Source organism: Octopus sinensis, linkage group LG29, assembly GCF_006345805.1.
Source record: "Octopus sinensis linkage group LG29, ASM634580v1, whole genome shotgun sequence".
Classification (NCBI taxonomy): Eukaryota; Metazoa; Mollusca; class Cephalopoda; order Octopoda; family Octopodidae; genus Octopus; species Octopus sinensis.
In genome coordinates, this window is record NC_043025.1 from 11,073,306 (window position 1) to 11,097,719 (window position 24,414).

General features: G+C 43.5%; 1 protein-coding gene across 3 annotated transcripts in view; it reads left to right on the forward strand.

Annotated features, from left to right (window-relative positions):
- Positions 1-24,414, forward strand: part of LOC115226072 (NFATC2-interacting protein-like) — a 59,132-nt gene that overhangs the window by 8,241 nt on the left and 26,477 nt on the right. For 2 of the 3 annotated variants that reach the window (XM_036514976.1, XM_029797047.2), the window contains exons 3-6: positions 2,591-2,660; positions 4,834-4,968; positions 11,236-11,563; positions 13,049-13,193. In XM_036514976.1, coding sequence (XP_036370869.1) covers positions 2,591-2,660; positions 4,834-4,968; positions 11,236-11,563; positions 13,049-13,193 — 678 coding nt within the window. The remainder of the gene's footprint in view (positions 1-2,590; positions 2,661-4,833; positions 4,969-11,235; positions 11,564-13,048; positions 13,194-24,414) is intronic. The other variant, XM_036514977.1, reaches the window with a different exon arrangement.

The following is a 24,414-nucleotide window of genomic DNA, read 5'->3' on the forward strand; positions in this document are numbered from 1 at the left end:
TATAATAGAGAATCAATTCTTAACCCTTTTGATACCAACCTGGCTCTGGCTCTGAGTACAAAGCTCTTGTTTCCATAAGTTCTGAATTAAAATCTTCCCCTAAACCTTAGTCACAATTTATGTTCCTAACACTAGCTGAATGATAACTAAGTTATTTTACTAAATTCTTTGTTATATTTAAAATTAATTGAAAGAAACCCAGAGCATCTCAACAGAAATATGGTAACAGAAGGGTTAAAATATATAATAGAGAATCAATTCTTAACCCTTTTGATACCAACCTGGCTGAAACCACTTCTGGCTCTGTAGTACAAATGTCTTGTTTTCAAAAGATTTGCATTAAAATCTTCCACCAAACCTTAGTCACAATTTATGTTCCTAACACTAGCTGAATGATAACTAAGTTATTTTACTAAATTCTTTGTTATATTTAAAATTAATTGAAAGAAACACAGAGCATCTCAACAGAAATATGGTAAAAGGGTTAAAATATATAATAGAGAATCAATTCTTAACCCTTTTGATACCAACCTGGCTGAAACTGGCTCTGGCTCTGAGTACAAATGTCTTTTTTCATAAGTTCTGAATTAAAATCTTCCCCTAAATCTTAGCCACAATTTATGTTCCTAACACTAGCTTAAAATGATAACTAAGTTATTTTACTAAATTCTTTGTTATATTTAAATTAATTGAAAGAAACACAGAGCATCTCAACAGAAATATGGTAAAAGGGTTAAAATATATAATAGAGAATCAATCCTTAACCCTTTTGATACCAACCTGGCTGAGACTGGCTCTGGCTCTGAGTACAAATGTCTTGTTTTCATAAGTTCTGAATTAAAATCTTCCCCTAAATCTTAGCCACAATTTATGTTCCTAACACTAGCTTAAAATGATAACTAAGTTATTTTACCAAATTCTTTGTTGTGGTATCTGTAACGACTGCGATTTTGGTTGGCTTCATGGGTCTTCTCAAGCAGAACATAACGCCTAAGGTCTCGGTCATCCGTTGTCTATGCTGGCATGGGTTGGACGGTTTGACCAGGGCTGGTAAGCTGGAAGCCTTACCAATCGTGGCCGTTTTGCCAGCCTCATCTGGCACCTGTGCCAGTGGTACGTAAAAAGCACCCACTACACTCGCGGAGTGATTGGCGTTAGGAAGGGCATCCAGCTGTAGAAACACTGCCACATTAAACTGGAGCCTGTGCCGGTGGCACATAAATAGCACCATCCGAACGTGGCTAATGCCAGCGCCGCCTTGACTGGGTTCTGTGCCAGTGGCATGTAAAAAGCACCATCCGAACGTGGCTGATGCCAGCACCACCTTGACTGGCTTCCGTGCTGGTGGCATGTAAAAAGCACCATCCGAACGTGGCCGATGCCAGCGCCATCTTGACTGGCTTCTGTGCCGCTGACACGTAAAAAGCACCCACTACACTCACGGAGTGGTTGGCATTAAGGAGAGCATCCAGCTGTAGAAACACTGCCACATTAAACTGGAGCCTGGTGCAGCCTCCTGGCTTCCCAAATCCCCGGTCGAACCTCCAACCCATGTTAGCATGGAGAACAGACGTTAAACGATGATGATAATGATATTTTTAAATTCCCTCACTTAACACCTGTTTCATATAATTAACTATCAGCTACTCATTTGAAACATTTGTTTATAAAATACTAGCAGTATCGCCCGGCGTTGCTCGGGTTTGTAAGGGAAATAACTATATAAGCATTTTTAGAGAGTTACTTCCCTTATAGATGCCAATTCGGGCTTTCTTAGCCATTTCTGTTTTGGTGTCTTCAAGCCATGAAGTCGTTGTTCTAAAAGAACGCTGGTCTCCTTGACAATGCATTACGACGTTGATTTCCTTACACTCCCTTCCCCACAGCTTCACGAGGGAGGGAAGAAGGGGGAGAAGCAAACAGGTGCAGGTGTGACCATGGACGCCAACTCCGCCGCTATCGACACACGAAAAATTATGCATTAAAATGGAATAAAAAACGATGTTAAATTATTTTTTAAATCGTAGACTCATCGTAGACGTGTGCTAATACCCAGAAGGGCTCGATATGAATCACGACTATAAGATACCCGGTTTTGGTTAAACTGCACCGCAAAATGTGGGAGGAGTTAGGAATCTAAATCGTAGGAGACAAACACACACACAACTACAGTTTTATATATATAGATGACAACATCAAAATAAATATCAAATGGAAATTGTAGTGGTGATACCTGTGCTGGTGGCACATAAAAAGCACCATCCGAATGTGGCCGATGCCAGCTCCACCTTGACTGGCTTCTGTGCCGGTGGCACACAAAAGGCTGATCGTGGCCGCTGCCAGCCTCCCCTGGCACGTAAAAAGCACCCACCACACTCACGGAGTGGTTGGCGTTAGGAAGGGCATCCAGCTGTAGAAACACTGCCAGATCAGACTGGAGCCTGGTGCAGCCTCCTGGCTTCCCAGACCCCGGTCGAACCGTCCAACCCATGCTAGCACGGAAAACGGACATTAAACAATGATGATGATGATAATGATGAAGACATTATTAATTGTAATTTTATTAATTTTTTTTTTTTTTGTTCACCAGAAGACCATGCGGAGAGAACTGCTGAGAATTCAAACACAGGTGAAACAGAGACCCCTGGGACCACTGCCAGGTGAGAATTTGCTGTAAATTTGGTTAGGGCTACATTTAATGCCCATTTCTGCTAGTGTGTGATGTTAAGCAGTTCATTCCTTCATTTTTGGGTTCAGTTTCTGTGGTTCAGGTTTCGGGTTCAGTCCCATTGCAGGGCAGCTATAACCTCAGACTGATCAAAGCCTGTAGAGAGAAACTGAAAGAAGCCCGTCTGTGTGTATGCGTCAGTGTCTGTATTTGCCCCCCCCCATCACCACTTGACAGCCGGTGTCGGTGTGTTTATGTCCCCTTAAAAAATTCTTTTATATGGTGGGATGAAGGGGCCCACTATCTCTAAATGAATACTCTTTACTCTTTACTTGTTTCAGTCATTTGACTGCGGCCATGCTGGAGCACCGCCTTTAATCGAGCAACTCGACCCCGGGACTTATTCTTTGTAAGCCCAGTACTTATTCTATCGGTTGTCAAGCAATGCTAGGGGGACAAACACACACATATATATACATATACATATATACGATGGGCTTCTTTCAGTTTCCGTCTACCAAATCCACTCACAAGGCTTTGGTTGGCCCGAGACTATAGTAGAAGACACTTGCCCAAGGTGCTACGCTGTGGGACTGAACCCAGAACCATGTGGTTGGTAAACAAGCTACTTACCACACAGCCACTCCGTTGTATACTGTCAACATAAGGGAATTACACCACCGCTGTTTAGCCTTTGTATGCTATACATATTCTCTCTCTTTTACTTGTTTCAGTCATTTGACTGCGGCCATGCTGGAGCACTGCCTTTAGTCGAGCAAATCGACCCGGGGACTTATTCTTTGTAAGCCCAGTACTTATTCTATCGGTCGCTTTTGCCAAAGCGCTAGGTGACGGGGACGTAAACACACCAGCATCGGTTGTCAAGCAATGCTAGGGGGACAAACACAGCCACACATATATATATATATGTACATATATACGACAGGCTTCTTTCAGTTTCCGTCTACCAAATCCACTCACAAGGCTTTGGTCGGCCCGAGGCTATAGCAGAAGACACTTGCCCAAGATGCCACGCAGTGGGACTGAACCCGGAACCATGTGGTTGGTTAGCAAGCTACTTACCACACAGCCACTCCTGGGCCTGTGTCTTTTTTTTTTCTATCATTTCATTATATGTAGACCGCCTCACTTTATGTCTGTCTTCATCTTGTCCCCTCGTCCTTTGCCCTTATAGCAAGTAGATCTTTTCGGTTTGAATGGCAGTTTTTTCTTGCGGTGTCATATGAAATTGTCACCCATAATTATGACCCTAGTATCGATCTATTGCCTTTCAATCTGTTTTAGGGTTATGGTAAGGGTGGGGGGAGGGTATCTTTTTTTTCTTCACAAATGTAAATAAACCCAATCTGTTTCTTAAATGAGGGACACATTCATACGGCACAGAATGTTTTTTTTTACCTCAATAGACATCATTGATTGGTTGAAATTGCAGAAATTGAAGGAAAAAAAACAACAAATATCTTACAAACTATAGAATTTTCTCAATAAAGCCAAGAGAAAAAGATGTTTTATAAACACATTCTACCAGTATACGAAGTTTAAAAGTGTTTAGTTACGTGGAAATTATTTTTAAAAATTGCCGATCAATCCGAAAAGATCCAAACGAGGGACATATCCATACGGCACAGAATGTTTTTTACCTCAATAGACGTCATTGATTGGTTGAAATTGCAGAAATTGAAGGAAAAAAAGAACAACAAATATCTTACAAACTATAGAATTTTCTCAATAAAGCCAAGAGAAAAAGATGTTTTATAAACACATTCTACCAGTATACGAAGTTTAAAAGTGTTTAGTTACGTGGAAATTATTTTAAAAAATTGCTGATCAAACCGAAAAGATCCAAACGAGGGACATATTCACACGGCACGGAATGTTTTTTTTTTACCTCAATAGATGTCATTGATTGGTAGAAATTGAAGAAAAAATACAACAAATATCTTACAAACTATAGAATTTTCTCAATAAAGCCAAGAGAAAAAGATGTTTTATAAACACATTCTACCAGTATACAAAGTTGAAAAATTTTTTAGTTACCTAGTAATTATGTTAAAAGCTGCCGTTCAAACCAGAAAGATCCTTATTTTAATTTTCTTATTATTATTATCACCATGTTCAACAATCTTTTCTTTCCAATTGTCCAGCCATGAGGAAAATAATTTCCAATCGTCGCCGTCACCTCCAACACCACCACCTCCTCTCCGCATCAGAAACACACGGAGATTATCATCCAGAACAGAAATAAGTCGCAAAATAACCACAATCAAATCGAATATCAGGTGAGGTATTGAGTTGTTTTGAGTGACTATAACCCTCTCCCTGATGTTTGCTTTCCCACGACCTGAATCATACATATCTATTTATATAAAACTGTAGTTGTGTGAGTGTCTGTCCCCTTCGATTTAGATTCCTAACTACTCCCACATTTTGCGGTGCAGTTTAACCAAATTCGGGTATCTTATAGTCATGATTCATATCGAGCCCTTCTGGGTATTAGCGCGCGTCTACGATGAGTCTACGATTTTAAAAATAATTTACCATCATTTTTTTCCATTTTAACGCCTATTTTTTTTAATATAAGGGAAGTAACTCTCTAAAAATGTCTACGATGAGGCAACGATTTTAAAAAGATTTACCATCGTTTTTTTCGCTATTATATAAGGGAAGTAACTCTCTAAAAATGTCTACAATGATTTTTAAAAAAATTTACCATCATTTTTTTTCCATTTTTAATGCATTTTTTTGCTATTTTTGGGCTATAACTCTCTAAAAATGCTTTATAGTTATTTCCCTTACAAACCCGAGCAACGCCGGGCGATACTGCTAGTATATATATACACACACACACACAGAGATTATGTACACCCTATACATATATATACACACATGTATATATGTAGCTATACATACATTACACACACACACACCTATTTATATATGCATACATTACATAAAGGCGGTGCTCCAGCATGGCCACAGTCAACTGACTGATATATTCAAGTGTAGAATAGAGGAAGATGGTGATGTAGATGGGAGTTGTTGGAAGCACTCCGTCGGTTACGACGACGAGGGTTCCGGTTGATCCGAATCAACGGAACAGCCTGCTCGTGAAATTAACGTGTAAGTGGCTGAGCACTCCACAGACACGTGCACCCTTAACGTAGTTCTCGGGGATATTCAGCGTGACACAGAGAGTGACAAGGCCGGCCCCTTTGAAATAGAGGCACAACAGAAACAGGAAGTAAGAGTGAGAGAAAATTGCGGTGAAAGAGTACAGCAGGGATCACCACCATCCCCTGCCGGAGCCTCGTGGAGCTTTAGGTGTTTTCGCTCAATAAACACTCACGACGCCCGGTCTGGGAATCGAAACCGCGATCCTACGACCGCGAGTCCGCTGCCCTAACCACTGGGCCATTGCGATAGGAGTACAGTGAAAGTCGATGGGGGTTTACTCTGACTGACCCCAAGGGGCTTTGGGCCACTTTGCGGACCTTTACAAACAAGATTATGAAAGATCAGGAGACCCTTTTGTCCAGTACATGTTCTTAGGGTAGGTGAGTGTATATGTCTTTATCCTTTACTGGTTTCAGTCAATGAACCGAATTGAACCAGCCAGGATCCCTGGTCTGGTGGTACGTAAAAAGCACTATCCGACTCGTGGCCGTGGCACGTAAAATACTCCAATGCGACCGTACGACAGGCACCCATGCCAACCCCCTTTGCTTGTGAAGACATTTGGGGCAAGCGAAATCAAAATCGAATTGAACCAGCCAGGATCCTGGTCTGGTGGTACGTAAAAAGCACTATCCGACTCGTGGCCGTGGCACGTAAAATACTCCAATGCGACCGTACGACAGGCACCCATGCCAACCCCCTTTGCTTGTGAAGACATGTTGGGGCAAGCGAAATCAAAATCGAATTGAACCAGCCAGGATCCCTGGTCTGGTGGTACGTAAAAAGCACTATCCGACTCGTGGCCGATGCCAACACCGCCTCGACTGGCTTCCGTGCCAGTGGCACATAAAATACACCGATCCGACTCTGGCCGTTGCCAGCCTCGCCTGGCACCTGTGCAGGTGGCACGTAAAAAGCACCCACTACACTCACGGAGTGGTTGGCATTAGGAAGGGCATCCAGCTGTAGAAACATTGCCAGATTAGACTGGAGCCTGGTGCAGCCTTCTGGCTTCCCAGAACCCCGGTTGAACCGTCCAACCCATGCTGGCATGGAGAACGGACGTTAAACGATGATGATGATGATGATGATGACTGCGGCCATGCTGGGGCACCGCCTTGATAGATTGCTACAGACTTGTGTCAGATCCGAGTGTAGTTATAGGCCGACCAGAGACTTGTGAACAGGTTTGGTAGATGGAAACCATGTGTGTATGCAAGCTCATGAAGTTTTAACTACATAACACTTGTTCCTTTGTTATTCTTTTCATTTTATATATATATATATATATGTGTGTGTGTATATATATGTGTTTGTGTGTATGTATATATGTGTGTGTATGTATGTGTTTGTATATGTGTGTATAATATGTATATATGTGTGTGTGTGTGCATGCGTATATGTGTGTGTGTATGTATATGTATATATGTGTGTATGTATATATGTGTTTGTATATGTATATATGTGTGTTTGTATATGTGTGTGTGTATATATGTGTTTGTATATGTATATATGTGTGTTTGTATATGTATATATGTGTGTATGTATATATGTGTTTGTATATGTATATATGTGTGTTTGTATATGTGTGTGTGTATGTATATATATGTGTGTGTGTGTATGTGTGTGTATATATATATATATATATATAGATCAATAAATGGTGGGGGTTGTGTTGACCGCACATGGAGAAATGGTAGGCAAGGAAAAATTGTAAAAAGGCAGAATGCTAAATTGAAAGAAAATTATAATGAAAATGGATGTATGGAATAGTTTTTGAAAAATTGATAAAATATATACTCTTTGACTCTTTGACTTACCACACAGCCACTCCTGCGCCTATATATATATTAATTCATACTGGTTTTAGTCGTGATGTGTCTTTTCAAGAATTGTAAAGAAAAAAAATTTTTTCTTAAGTGAGGAGGGGGGAAAAAAGAAAAAATTTTTTTTTCCTTTACAATTCTTGGAAGGTCACATTGTGACTAAAACCAGTATGAATTAATATATATATAGGCGCAGGAGTGGCTGTGTGGTAAGTCAAAGAGTCAAAGAGTATATATTTTATCAAGTGGAGGCGCAATGGCCCAGTGGTTAGGGCAGCGGACTCGCGGTCGTAGGATCGCGGTTTCGATTCCCAGACCGGGCATTGTGAGTGTTTATTGAGCGAAAACACCTAAAGCTCCACGAGGCTCCGGCAGGGGATGGTGGTGATCCCTGCTGTACTCTTTCACCACAACTTTCTCTCACTCTTCCTTCTTGTTTCTGTTGTACCTGTATTTCAAAGGGCCAGCCTTGTCACTCTCTGTGTCACGCTGAATATCCCCGAGAACTACGTTAAGGGTACACAGACCTGTATTCGCCTTGGAGAGGCGCAATGGCCCAGTGGTTAGGGCAGCGGACTCGCAGTCATAGGATCACGGTTTCGATTCCCAGACCGGGCATTGTGAGTGTTTATTGAGCGAAAACACCTAAAGCTCCACGAGGCTCCGGGAGGTATGGTGGTGATCCCTGCTGTACTCTTTCACCGCAATTTTCTCTCACTTTTCCTTCCTGTTTCTGTTGTACCTGTATTTCAAGGGACTGGCCTTGTCACTCTCTGTGTCACGCTGAATATCCCCGAGAACTACGTTATGGGTGCACGTGTCTGTGGAGTGCTCAGCCACTTACACGTTAATTTCACGAGCAGGCTGTTCCGTTGATTCGGATCAACCGGAACTCTCATCGTCGTAACCGACAGAGTGCTTCCTCCTATGTTTTATCAATTTTTAAAAAACTTTTCCATACACCCTTTTTCATTATAATTTACTTTCAATTTAGCATTCTGCATTTTTACAATTTTTCCTTGCTTATATATATATATATGTATATATATGTATGTATATATATAGGCGCAAGTGTGGCTGTGTGGTATGTAGCTTGTTTACCAACCATATGGTTCTGAGTTCGCTCCCACTGTGTGGCACCTTGGGCAAGTGTCTTCTACTATTGCCTTAAGCCGACCAAACCCTGGCGAGTGGATTTGGTAGACGGAAACTGAAAGAAGCCTGTCATATATGTATGTTTGTGTGTCTGTGTCTGTCCCCCCCAACATTGCTTGACAACCGATGCTGGTGTGTTTACGTCCCCCGTCACTTAGCGGTTTGGCAAAAGAGACCGATAGAATAAGTACTAGGCTTACAGAGAATGAGTTCCGGGATTGATTTGTTTGACTAAAAGGCAGTGCTCCAGCATGGCCGCAGACAAATGACTGAAACAAGTAAAAGAAATAAAAGAATAGATACTCTTAACTCTTTTATTTGTTTCAGTCATTTGACTGCGGCCATGCTGGAGCACTGCCTTTTAGTCGAGCAAATCGACTCCAGGACTTATTCTTTGTAAGCTCAGTACTTATTCTATCAGTCTCTTTTGCTGAACCGCTAAGTTACGGGGACATAAACACGCCAGCATCGGTTGTCAAGCAATGTTGGGGGGACAAACACAGACACATAAACATACACACACACACATACATATATGACAGGCTTCTTTCAGTTTCCGTCTACCAAATCCACTCGCCAGGGTTTGGTCGACTTAAGGCAATAGTAGAAGACACTTGCCTATTAAACAACTATAACTTTTTTATAGTTCTGAATTATATGGTTTAATTGATGTTTCTTAGTGTAATTTGAAGCATGAAATAGGTCAACCATTATGATATTTACCTTTTCGTTACGAAACCGCCGAAAAGAAATTTTTGTTAACGTGATCAAACCGCCCAAAGCCGCCCGTATTTACCTATTCATATTTAAATGAGAATATCAGGGCAAATCTCTTTAGTATATTCGTGAAAATATGCATTATACTTCGTAAAGAGTTCAACTACAGTTTTGTACAAAAATCGAAGTGTAATTTTAATTCCGTGAATTTTGGGAGATTTTTTTCCAAAATTTGTTCCTATCGTGTTTTCAAAATTTGTAATTCTGACAAAAAATGGATACGAATTTCATTATATCAAGCAGCGAGTCAGAATTCGAAGGATTTTCTACTGAAGACCTTCATAAATCTAACTCTATGACTGAAAAAAAAAAAGCATGTGGTATTTGATAATGAATCTGATGTTTCATTTTCCGAAAGTGAAAACAGTGAATCCGAGAGCTCTGACAGCGATAAAGAAAATGAATTGGCACCTGAATGGAGTGAAAATTTAAAAACTGTTTCTTTCGGTGATTTTTCTGAAGAAACTGGACCAAGCCATAGACTTTCCCAGAAGAGTAAAGCCTTAGACTATTTCTTTTTACTTTTGCAAATGAGCCTATTTGAAATCATTACGGCGGAAACGAACCGTTACGCTAAATGTAAGCAAAGCGAAAGAAAGGACAGTTAGTGGTTTCTCACAACCTTAAATGACATTAAGAAGATTTTGCCATAAATATTATTATGGGTATCAGAAAGTTACCCAGAATAACAAATTCTATCATAAAATTTTGTTGTATACCCAATTGAATATTAGCTAATAACCCATTTTCTATAGCGATGTTTGAACAAAATTTTTATAATTTTATATTTTGTTGAATTTACCAGTATCTACCCGCAATTAGAGTCACTTTGTGACAAAAATTATAATATAGAATTGGTTGAGAACATTTCATTAAATTATCTTCCAAAATTCACGATAATATATTGATAAATAAAATAGTTATAGTTGTTTAATGAAACCAAACTAAATTTATGATTACGTTAGAAATTAATAGAAACGCATTAGGGGTGTATTTTGGTCAGAAATATAGTAACGAAAGGGTTAATGATAACAAAGTTATTTTACTAAATTCTTTGTTATATTTAAAATTAATTGAAAGAAACACAGAGCATCTCAACAGAAATATGGTAACAGAAGGGTTAAAATATATGTAATAGAGAATCAATTCTTAAGCCTTTTGATACCAACCTGGCTCTGAGTACAAATGTCTTGTTTTCATAAGTTCTGAATTATAATCTTCCACCAAACCTTAGTCACCAATTTATGTTCCTGACACTAGCTGAATGATAACTAAGTTATTTTACTAAATTCTTTGTTATATTTAAAATTAATTGAAAGAAACACAGAGCATCTCAACAGAAATATGGTAACAGAAGGGTTAAAATATATGTAATAGAGAATCAATTCTTAAGCCTTTTGATACCAACCTGGCTCTGAGTACAAATGTCTTGTTTTCATAAGTTCTGAATTATAATCTTCCACCAAACCTTAGTCACAATTTATGTTCCTAACACTAGCTTAATGATAACTAAGTTATTTTACTAAATTCTTTGTTATATTTAAAATTAATTGAAAGAAACACTTCTCCCTTCTTTTCATCTTATCTTTGATTCCATTCCATCGTCTCTGCCAGGAAATTCGACCAGATGTTACATTCTTCACAGATACCCTTTGAAAAGCACACGCCGTCAGCATCGGGGATGATGACAACGACAAGGGGAGGCAGCTCCAACGAAGTGTGTGTGCTAGATGACAGCGTCATCATTGTAGACGATGACGACGGAGACAACGACAATGATGACTGCTGTATTTGTGAAGAAGGTAGTGGTGGTGGTAGAAGAACCAACAGAAGAGGCAGAATTAACAGTGGTCATGAGAGTCACACCAGCATCCCCGAAAACCGAAGGATCGTCGTCATGGTGAAAGTGGAGCTGGAAGTGAAGCGTTTCGAGATGAATTATGTAAGTATTTCACAGGAGTGGCTGTGTGGTAAGTAGCTTGCTAACCAACCACATGGTTCCGTGTTCAGTCCCACTGCGTGGCACCTTGGGCAAGTGTCTTCTGCTATAGCCCCGGGCCGACCAATGGATTGTGAGTGGATTTGGTAGACGGAAACTGAAAGAAGCCTGTCGGATATATGTATATATATATATGTGTGGCTGTAGTCTAAGAAGCTTGCCTACCAACCACATGGTTCTGGGTTCAGTCCTGTCACGTGGCACCTTGAGTAAGTGTATTCTACTATAGCCTTGGGCCAACCAAAGTCTTGTGAATGGATTTGGTAGACGGAAAGTGAAAGAGGCCCGTCACATATATATATATATATATATATATATATGCGTTTGTGTGTTTGCGTTTGTCCCCCTAGCATTGCTTGACAACCGATGCTGGTGTGTTTACGTCCCCCGTAACTTAGCAGTTCGGCAAAAGTGACCGATAGAATAAGTACTGGGCTTACAAAAAATAAGTCCCGGGGTCGATTTGCTCGACTAAAGGCGGTGCTCCAGCATGGCCGCAGTCAAATGACTGAAACAAGTAAAAGAGAAAGAGAAAGAGACTATCTAGATATAGACGCATGAGTGGCTGTGTGGTAAGTAGTTTGCTTACCAACCACATGGTTCCGGGTTCAGTCCCACTGTGTAACACCTTGGGCAAGTGTCTTATTATTTCTTTTTTACCCACAAGAGGCTAAACACAGAGGGGATAAACAAGGACAGACAGAGGGATTAAGTCAATTACATCAACCCCAGTGCGTAACTGGTACTTAATTTATCACGCCCGAAAGGAGGAAAGGCAAAGTCGACCTCGGCGGAATTTGAACTCAGAAAGTAGCGGCAGACGAAATACCTATTTCTTTACTACCCACAAGGGGCTAAACACAGCGGGGACAAACATGGACACACAAACGGAGTAAGTCGATTACATCGACCCCAGTGCGTAACTGGTACATAATTTATCGACCCTGAAGGGATAATAGGCAAAGTCGACCTCGTCGGAATTTGAACTCAGAACCTAACGGCAGACGAAATACAGCTACGCATTTCGCCCGGCATGCTAACGATTCTGCCAGCTCGCCGATAAAGTAAGTACCAGTTATGCACTGGGGTCGATGTAATCGACTTAATACCTATGCCTGTCCTTGTTTTTCTTCTCTCTCTGTTTAGCCCCTTGTGGGCAGTAAAGAAATAGGTACTTAATTAATCGACTCCGAAAGGATGAAAGGCATAGTCGACCTCGGCGGAATTTGAACTCAGAACGTAGCGGCAGACGAAATACGGCTACGCATTTCGCCCGGCATGCTAACGATTCTGCCAGCTCGCCGCCTTTTTAAATTATGATGTTAATTCCCTTATGTCTTTAATTCCTAGGGTTTTGTTGCCCCTTTTTTTTTGACATCAAAAACTAAGCCCATCTTTCATTCCTTGTTTGTCTGTGACTCCTTTCAGAACGATACCTTCTGCCAGCTTTTCGCTGATCTGGCCCGCGATCTCCAGGTGACAGAGGACCGTTTGATCCTGCTACTCAACGATACCACCATCCACCAGAATGAGTCTCCAGCCTCCGTTCAGCTACGGGTATCCGACATCTTAGGTAAATGTTTCTTGCTGTGTTTGTTGTTGTCTTTTTTTTACTTGTTTCAGCCCATTAAGCTGCGCCCATACTGGGGCAGTGCCTTGATGGGTTTACTTATAGGAAGCGACCCTACTCTTACTCTTTTACTTGTTTCAGTCATTTGACTGCGGCCATGCTGGAGCACCGCCTTTAGTCGTGCAACTCGACCCCGGGACTTATTCTTTTTTGTAAGCCCCGTACTTATTCTATCGGTCTCTTTTTGCCGAACCGCTAAGTGACAGGGATGTAAACACACCAGCATCGGTTGTCAAGTGATGTTAGAGGGAACAAACACAGGCACACAAACATATACACACACACACATACATATATATATATCATCATCATCATCGTTTAACATCCGTTTTCCGCGCTAGCACGGGTTGGACGGTTCGACCGGGGTCTGGGAAGCCAGGGGCTGCACCAGGCTCCAGTCTGATCTGGCAGTGTTTCTACAGCTGGATGCCCTTCCTAACGCCAACCACTCCGGAGTGTAGTGGGTGCTTTTTACGTGCCACCTGCACAGGTGCCAGGGGAGTCCGGCATCGGCCACGATTGGTTGGTGCTTTTAACGTGCCACTGGCACGGAAGCCAGCCAAGGCGGTGCTGGCATCGGCACGTTCGGATGGTGCTTTTTATGTGCCACCGGCACAGAAGCCAGTCAAGGCGGCGCTGGCATCGGCCTAAGAACAGAAATAAATGAGTGAAGAACAAATATATAGTCATCATCATCATCGTTTAGCGTCCGTTTTCCATGCTAGCATGGGTTGGACGGTTCTACTGGGGTCTGTGAAGCCAGAAGGCTTCATCAGGCCCAGTCAAATCTGGCAGTGTTTCTACGGCTGGATGCCCTTCCTAATGCCAACCACTCCGTGATGTGTAGTGGGTGCTTTTTACCTTACTATCTCCTCCTCATCATCATCGTTTAACGTCCGCTTTCCATGCTAGCATGGGTTGGACGGTTCAACTGGGGTCTAGGAAGCCAGAAGGCTGTACCAGGCCCAGTCTGATCTGGCAGTGTTTCTACAGCTGGATGCCCTTCCTAACGCCAACCACTCCGTGAGTGTAGTGGGTGCTTTTTATGTGCCAGACGAGGCTGGCAAATGGCCACGATCGGATGGTGCTTTTTACGTGCCACCGGCATGGAGACCAGATGAAACTGGCAATGGCCACAATCAGATGGTGCTTTTTACATGTCACGTTCAGATGGTTCTCTTACGTGCCACCAGCACTGGTATCACAGCTACAAATTCCATTGATGTTGATCTGATAATTAAATTAATAACAGAAGAAATCACATCTACCGACCGATGCCGGACCCCTCCCCCCGCACCGTGCAGGTGGCACGTAAAAAGCACCCACTACACTCGCGGAGTGGTTGGCGTTAGAAGGGCATCCAGCCGTAGAAACTCTTCCAGATCAGACTGGAGCCTGGTCGAACCGTCCACCCGTGCTAGCGCGGAAAACAGACGTTAAACGATGATGATGAGGAGAGATAGTAAGGTAAAAAGCACCCACTACACTCACGGAGTGGTTGGCGTTAGGAAGGGCATCCAGCTGTAGAAACTCTGCCAGATCAGTCTGGAGCCTAGAGCAGCCCCTGGCTTCCCAGACCCCAGTCGAACCGTCCAACCCGTGCTAGCGCGGAAAACGGACGTTAAACGATGATGATGAGGATGATGTAGTAAGGTAAAAAGCACCCACTACACTCGCGGAGTGGTTGGCGTTAGGAAGGGCATCCAGCCATAGAAACTCTGCCAGATCAGACTGGAGCCTGGTGCAGCCTTCTGGCTTCCCAGACCCCGGTCGAACCGTCCAACCCATGCTAGCATGGAAAACGGACGTTAAACGATGATGATGATGAGGAAGAGATAGTAAGGTAAAAAGCACCCACTACACTCACGGAGTGGTTGGCGTTAGGAAGGGCATCCAGCCGTAGAAACTCTGCCAGATCAGACTGGAGCAGCCTTCGGGCTTCCCAGACCCCGGCCGTCGAAACCGTCCAACCCATGCTAGCATGGAAAACGGATGTAAACGATGATGATGAGGAGGAGGAGGTAGTAAGGTAAAAAGCACCCACTACACTTGCGGAGTGGTTGGCGTAGGAAGAGCATCCAGCCGTAGAAACTCTGCCAGATCAGACTGGAGCCTGAAGCAGCCTTCGGGCTTCCCAGACCCCGGTCGAACCGTCCAACCCATGCTAGCGCGGAAAACGGACGTTAAAACGATATGATGAGGAGGACAAGTAAGGTAAAAAGCACCCACTACACTACACTCACAGAGTGGTTGCGTTAGGAAGGGCATCCAGCCGTAGAAACTCTGCCAGATCAGACTGGAGCCTGGAGCAGCCCCTGGCTTCCCAGACCCGGTCGAACCGTCCAACCCGTGCTAGCACGGAAAACGGACGTTAAACGATGATGATGATAATGATGATGAAGGATAGAGTCAACTGTTGATAAGTCCTAAATGGAACAGCCCTGTTATCACTTAGCTGGTACAGCACTGATCACTAGGCTGATTCTGTAGCTATAGAATATATAGAACTAGCAGTATCGCCTGGCGTTGCTTGGGTTTGTAAGGGAAATAACTATAAAGCATTTTTAGAGAGTTATAGCCAAAAAATAGCAAAAGATGGAAAAAAATGATGGTAAATTTTTTTTTTAGTTAAAAAAGGTGGAGTTGTTGTCCCCTAGACAGTTTGCGGCTTGTGTTTCTGATTCTCGACCCCATGTCGAATTTATCGATTTTTTTCAGAACTGGGGGAACTTTTCAAAATTTTCGCTGCGTTAGTTTTGAATTATGACATTGGGCTATGTGTGTGTCAAGTTTCATCAGAATCGGTTGAAAGCCGTGGTCAGGGTGAGGGTACAAGAAAACAGACGCACAGACAAAGTGCCGTTATATAGAGAGAGATTGAGAAGAACAATCCATTGTTGAAAGCAGTAGGAATATCAAGTACTCATATGATGCTTTCTCACCTTCCATAATCAAGCTTCCTTTTTTGGTGTGGCTCTCTCTTGATACCTTGTTTGTTTGAAATTTCGAAAACAATGACAAGATCCAGTTGTATACTACTACTCAATACAGAAATGTGGTAGCTTGACCTTCTAGTAAAAACAACAAAAAATCGGGCGAAGTTTCGCTTGTCGTAGCACAAGTTTCCGTCGATTTCCGTAAAAAGCTTTTATTTTTTTACATATGGGCTTGCGGGAACTTTTGAAGTAATGAGAGCGAAAGAGACTAAGAGGAAGCGAATTTATGACGAGGAAATTTCTCTTTGAAGTCCCCGTGTGTGTGTTTGATGGGGTGTGGGAGACAGACAGTATGTTGTGTAAGTGAAGTGCTTCTGTTAGTGCGTGTGAAAGACAGAGTAATGTGTGAAAGAGAGAGATAACTAAAAAATTTTACTCGGTGTATGTGTATATGTATGTCTGCATGTAGTGTGTGTGTATGTATCTATGTATATGTGTATGTATGTATGTATGGCCGATCAGTGTTTACATTTTTTACGGAAATCGACAATCGACGGAGGAAATCTACGGAAACGTGTGCTACGACAAGCGAACATCACCAAAAATCGCCTTAATCATGTCCCACAATCAAGAACAGGTTGAATAATGTAGTTCTAAATATACAAATGACGTGATGATAACATTTACTGAAGAACACAATAGGTCTCCTCAAGCGCAGCAGGTTGTTCTGAAATCCAATTACATGGCTTGTAATAAATCCTTGTACAAAGTACAGGAGTGGTTGTGTGGTAAGTAGTTTGCAAAAATGCCTAAATGGCATATTATATGAAATAAGTAGTTTGCTAACCAACCACATGGTTCTGGATTCAGTCCCACTGCGTGGCATCTTGGGCAAGTGTCTTCTGCTATGGCCCTGGGCCGACCAATGCCTTGTGATTGATTGGTATTGGTAGATGAAACTGAAAGAAGCCCATCGTATATATGTATATATATGCAGGAGTGGCTGTGTGGTAAGTAGTTTGCTAACAACCACATGGTTCTGGGTTCAGTCCCACTGTGTGGCATCTTGGGCAAGTGTCTTCTGCTATAGCCCTGGGCCGACCAATGCCTTGTGAGTGGATTTGGTAGATGGAAACTGAAAGAAGCCTGTCATATATATGTATATATATGCAGGAGTGGCTGTGTGGTAAGTAGTTTGCTAACCAACCACATGGTTCTGGGTTCAGTCCCACCACGTGGCACCTTGGGCAACTATCTTCTACTATAGCCCTGGGCCGACCAATGCCTTGTGAGTGGATTTGGTAGATGGAAACTGAAAGAAGCCCATCGTATATATGTATATATATGCAGGAGTGGTTGTGTGGTAAGTAGCTTGCTTACCAACCACATAGTTACGGGTTCAGTCCCACTGCGTGGCACCTTGGGCGACTATCTTCTACTATAGCCCTGGGCCGACCAATGCCTTGTGAGTGGATTTGGTAGATGGAAACTGAAAGAAGCCCATCGTATATATGTATATATATGCAGGAGTGGTTGTGTGGTAAGTAGCTTGCTTACCAACCACATAGTTACGGGTTCAGTCCCACTGCGTGGCATCTTGGGCAACTATCTTCTACTATAGCCTTGGACCGACCAATGCCTTGTGAGTGGATTTGGCAGACGGAAACTGAAAGAAGCCCATCATATATATGTATAAATATATGTGTGTGTGTGTTTTTGTGTCTGTCTGTCCCCAAAACATCGTTTGACAACCGATGCTGGTGTTTTTACGTCCCCGTAACTTAGCAGTTTGGCAAAGAGAGAGCAATAGAATAAGTACTAGGTTTACAAGAATAAGTCCTGGGGTCATTAGCTCGACTAAATGCGGTGCTCCAGCATGGCCACAGTCAAATGACTGAAACAAGTAAAACAGACTGTATATACGTATGCAGGCGTGGTTATGAGGTGAACAGAAATAAATGAGTGAAGAACAAATATATAGTCATCATCATCATCGTTTAGCGTCCGTTTTCCATGCTAGCATGGGTTGGACGGTTTCTACTGGGGTCTGTGAAGCCAGAAGGCTTCATCAGGCCCAGTCAAATCTGGCAGTGTTTCTACGGCTGGATGCCCTTCCTAATGCCAACCACTCCGTGATGTGTAGTGGGTGCTTTTTACCTTACTATCTCCTCCTCATCATCATCGTTTAACGTCCGCTTTCCATGCTAGCATGGGTTGGACGGTTCAACTGGGGTCTAGGAAGCCAGAAGGCTGTACCAGGCCCAGTCTGATCTGGCAGTGTTTCTACAGCTGGATGCCCTTTCTAACGCCAACCACTCCGTGAGTGTAGTGGGTGCTTTTATGTGCCAGACGAGGCTGGCAAATGGCCACGATCGGATGGTGCTTTTTACGTGCCACCGGCATGGAGACCAGATGAAACTGGCAATGGCCACAATCAGATGGTGCTTTTTACATGTCACGTTCAGATGGTTCTCTTACGTGCCACCAGCACTGGTATCACAGCTACAAATTCCATTGATGTTGATCTGATAATTAAATTAACAGAAGAAATCACATCTACCGACCGATGCCGGACCCCTCCCCCCGGCACCGGTGCAGGTGGCACGTAAAAAGCACCCACTACACTCGCGGAGTGGTTGGCGTTAGGAAGGGCATCCAGCCGTAGAAACTCTTCCAGATCAGACTGGAGCCTGGTCGAACCGTCCAACCCGTGCTAGCGCGGAAAACAGACGTTAAACGATGATGATGAGGAGGAGATAGTAAGGTAAAAGCACCCACTACACTCACGGAGTGGTTGGCGTTAGGAAGGGCATCCAGCTGTAGAAACTCTGCCAGATCAGTCTGGAGCCTAGAGCAGCCCTGGCTTCCCAGACCCCGTCGAACCGTCCAACCGTGCTAGCGCGGAAAACGGACGTTAAACGATGATGATGAGGAGGATGTAGTAAGGTAAAAAGCACCCACTACACTCGCGGAGTGGTTGGCGTTAGGAAGGGCATCCAGCCATAGAAACTCTGCCAGATCAGACTGGAGCCTGGTGCAGCCTTCTGGCTTCCCAGACCCCGGTCGAACCGTCCAACCCATGCTAGCATGGAAAACGGACGTTAAACGATGATGATGATGAGGAAGAGATAGTAAGGTAAAAAGCACCCACTACACTCACGGAGTGGTTGGCGTTAGGAAGGGCATCCAGCCATAGAAACTCTGCCAGATCAGACTGGAGCAGCCTTCGGGCTTCCCAGACCCCGGTCGAACCGTCCAACCCATGCTAGCATGGAAAACGGATGTTAAACGATGATGATGAGGAGGAGGAGGTAGTAAGGTAAAAGCACCCACTACACTTGCGGAGTGGTTGGCGTTAGGAAGAGCATCCAGCCGTAGAAACTCTGCCAGATCAGACTGGAGCCTGGAGCAGCCTTCGGGCTTCCCAGACCCCGGTCGAACCGTCCAACCCATGCTAGCGCGGAAAACGGACGTTAAACGATGATGATGAGGAGGACATAGTAAGGTAAAAAGCACCCACTACACTCACAGAGTGGTTGGCGTTAGAAGGGCATCCAGCCGTAGAAACTCTGCCAGATCAGACTGGAGCCTGGAGCAGCCCCTGGCTTCCCAGACCCCGGTCGAACCGTCCAACCCGTGCTAGCACGGAAAACGGACGTTAAACGATGATGATGATGATGATTATGAAGGATAGAGTCAACTGTTGATAAGTCCTAAATGGAACAGCCCTTTATCACTTAGCTGGTACAGCACTGATCACTAGGCTGATTCTGTAGCTATAGAATATATAGAACTAGCAGTATCGCCCGGCGTTGCTCGGGTTGTAAGGGAAATAACTATAAAGCATTTTTAGAGAGTTATAGCCAAAAAATAGCAAAAGATGGAAAAAAATGATGGTAAATTTTTTTTTTAGTTAAAAAAGGTGGAGTTGCGTCCCCTAGAAGTTTTGCGGCTTGTGTTTCTGATTCTCGACCCCATGTCGAATTTATCGATTTTTTTCAGAACTGGGGGAACTTTTCAAATTTTGGCTGCGTTAGTTTTGAATTATGACATTGGGCTATGTGTGTGTCAAGTTTCATCAGAATCGGTTGAAAGCCGTGGTCAGGGTGAGGGTACAAGAAAACAACGACGCACAGACAAAGTGCCGTTATATAGAGAGAGATTGAGAAGAACAATCCATTGTGAAAGCAGTAGGAATATCAAGTACTCATATGATGCGTTTCTCACCTTCCATAATCAAGCTTCCTTTTTTGGTGTGGCTCTCTCTTGATACCTTGTTTGTTTGAAATTTCGAAAACAATGACAAGATCCAGTTGTATACTACTGCTCAATACAGAAATGTGGTAGCTTGACCTTCTAGTAAAAACAACAAAAAATCGGGCGAAGTTTCGCTTGTCGTAGCACAAGTTTCCGTCGATTTCCGTAAAAAGCTTTTATTTTTTTACATATGGGCTTGCGGGAACTTTTGAAGTAATGAGAGCGAAAGAGACTAAGAGGAAGCGAATTTATGACGAGGAAATTTCTCTTTGAAGTCCCCGTGTGTGTGTTTGATGGGGTGTGGGAGACAGACAGTATGTTGTGTAAGTGAAGTGCTTCTGTTAGTGTGTGTGGAGAGACAGAGAGTAATGTGTGAAAGAGAGAGATAACTAAAAAATTTTGCTCGGTGTATGTGTATATGTATGTCTGCATGTATGTGTGTGTGTATGTATCTATGTATATGTGTATGTATGTGTGTGTGTATGTATGTATGTATGGCCGATTCAATGTTTACATTTTTTACGGAAATCGACAATCGACGGAGGAAATCGACGGAAACGTGTGCTACGACAAGCGAAACATCACCAAAAATCGCCTTAAATCATGTCCCACAATCAATAGAACAGTTGAATAATGTAGTTCTAAATATACAAATGACGTGATGACAATGTTTACTGAAGAAACAATAGGTCTCCTCAAGCGCAGCAGGTTGTTCTGAAATCCAATTACATGGCTTGTAATAAATCCTTGTACAAAGGTACAGGTGGGTTGTGGTAAGTAGTTTGCAAAAATGCTAAATGGCATATTATATGAAATAAAGTAGTTTGCTAACCAACCACATGGTTCTGGATTCAGTCCCACTGCGTGGCATCTTGGGCAAGTGTCTTCTGCTATGGCCCTGGGCCGACCAATGCCTTGTGAGTGGATTTGGTAGATGGAAACTGAAAGAAGCCCATCGATATATGTATATATATGCAGGAGTGGTTGTGTGGTAAGTAGCTTGCTTACCAACAACATGGTTCTGGATTTAGTCCCACTGCGTGGCATCTTGGGCAAGTGTCTTCTGCTATGGCCCTGGGCCGACCAATGCCTTGTGAGTGGATTTGGTAGATAAACTGAAAGAAGCCCATCGTATATATGTATATATATGCAGGAGTGGCTGTGTGGTAAGTAGTTTGCTAACCAACCACATGGTTCTGGGTTCAGTCCCACTGCGTGGCATCTTGGGCAAGTGTCTTCTGCTATGGCCCTGGGCCGACCAATGCCTTGTGAGTGGATTTGGTAGATGGAAACTGAAAGAAGCCCATCGTATATATGTATATATATGCAGGAGTGGCTGTGTGGTAAGTAGTTTGCTAACCAACCACATGGTTCTGGGTTCAGTCCCACTGCGTGGCATCTTGGGCAAGTGTCTTCTGCTATAGCCCTGGGCCGACCAATGCCTTGTGAGTGGATTTGGTAGATGGAAACTGAAAGAAGCCTGTCGTATATATGTATATATATGCAGGAGTGGTTGTGTGGTAAGTAGTTTGCTAACCAACCACATGGTTCTGGGTTCAGTCCCACTGCGTGGCATCTTGGGCAAGTGTCTTCTGCTATGGCCCTGGGCCGACCAATGCCTTGTGAGTGGATTTGGTAGATGGAAACTGAAAGAAGCCCATCGTATATATGTATATATATGCAGGAGTGGTTGTGTGGTAAGTAGTTTGCTTACCAACCACATAGTTACGGGTTCAGTCCCACTGCGTGGCATCTTGGGCAACTATCTTCTACTATAGCCCTGGGCCGACCAATGCCTTGTGAGTGGATTTGGTAGATGGAAACTGAAAGAAGCCTGTCGTATATATGTATATATATGCAGGAGTGGTTGTGTGGTAAGTAGTTTGCTTACCAACCACATAGTTACGGGTTCAGTCCCACTGCGTGGCACCTTGGGCAACTATCTTCTACTATAGCCCTGGGCCGACCAATGCCTTGTGAGTGGATTTGGTAGATGGAAACTGAAAGAAGCCTGTCGTATATATGTATATATAGCAGGAGTGGTTGTGTGGTAAGTAGCTTGCTTACCAACCACATAGTTCCGGGTTCAGTCCCACCGCGTGGCACCTTGGGCAACTATCTTCTACTATAGCCCTGGGCCGACCAGCCTTGTGAGTGGATTTGGTAGATGGAAAACTAAAGAAGCCTGTCGTATATATTATATATGCAGAGTGGCTGTGTGGTAAGTAGCTTGCTTACCAACCACATGGTTCTGGTTCAGTCCCCTGCGTGGCATCTTGGGCAAGTGTCTTCTGCTATGGCCCTGGGCCGACCAATGCCTTGTGAGTGGATTTGGTAGATGGAAACTGAAAGAAGCCCATCGTATATATGTATATTATGCAGGAGTGGCTGTGTGGTAAGTAGTTTGCTAACCAACCACATGGTTCTGGGTTCAGTCCCACTGCGTGGCATCTTGGGCAAGTGTCTTCTGCTATGCCCTGGGCCGACCAATGCCTTGTGAGTGGATTTGGTAGATGGAAACTGAAAGAAGCCCATCGTATATATGTATATATATGCAGGAGTGGCTGTGTGGAAGTAGTTTGCTAACCAACCACATGGTTCTGGGTTCAGTCCCACTGCGTGGCATCTTGGGCAAGTGTCTTCTGCTATTGCCCTGGGCGACCAATGCCTTGTGATGGATTTGGTAGATGGAAACTGAAAGAAGCCCATCGTATATATGTATATATATGCAGGAGTGGCTGTGTGGTAAGTAGTTTGCTAACCAACCACATGGTTCTGGGTTCAGTCCCACTGCGTGCATCTTGGGCAAGTGTCTTCTGCTATTGCCCTGGCCGACCAGTGCCTTGTGAGTGGATTTGGTAGATGGAAACTGAAAGAAGCCCATCGTATATATGTATATATATGCAGGAGTGGCTGTGTGGTAAGTAGTTTGCTAACCAACCACATGGTTCTGGGTTCAGTCCCACTGCGTGGCATCTTGGGCAAGTGTCTTCTGCTATTGCCCTGGGCCGACCAGTGCCTTGTGAGTGGATTTGGTAGATGGAAACTGAAAAAGCCCATCGTATATATGTATATATATGCAGGAGTGGCTGTGTGTAAGTAGTTTGCTAACCAACCACATGGTTCTGGGTTCAGTCCCACTGCGTGGCATCTTGGGCAAGTGTCTTCTGCTATTGCCCTGGGCCGACCAGTGCCTTGTGAGTGGATTTGGTAGATGGAAACTGAAAGAAGCCCATCGTATATATGTATATATATGCAGGAGTGGCTGTGTGGTAAGTAGTTTGCTAACCAACCACATGGTTCTGGTTCAGTCCCACTGCGTGGCATCTTGGCAACTATCTTCTACTATAGCCCTGGGCCGACAATGCCTTGTGAGTGGATTTGGTAGATGGAAACTGAAAGAAGCCCATCGTATATATGTATATATATGCAGGAGTGGTTGTTGTGTAAGTAGCTTGCTTACCAACCACATAGTTACGGGTTCAGTCCCACTGCGTGGCACCTTGGGCAACTATCTTCTACTATAGCCCTGGGCCGACCAATGCCTTGTGAGTGGATTTGGTAGATGGAAACTGAAAGAAGCCCATCGTATATATGTATATATGCAGGAGTGGTTGTGTGGTAAGTAGCTTGCTTACCAACCACATAGTTACGGGTTCAGTCCCACTGCGTGGCATCTTGGGCACTATCTTCTACTATAGCCTTGGACCGACCAATGCCTTGTGAGTGGATTTGGCAGACGGAACTGAAAGAAGCCCATCATTATATATGTATAATATATGTGTGTGTGTGTTTTTGTGTCTGTCTGTCCCCAAAACATCGTTTGAACAACCGATGCTGGTGTGTTTACGTCCCCGTAACTTAGCAGTTTGGCAAAGAGAGAGCAATAGAATAAGTACTAGGTTTACAAAGAATAAGTCCTGGGGTCAATTAGCTCGACTAAATGCGGTGCTCCAGCATGGCCACAGTCA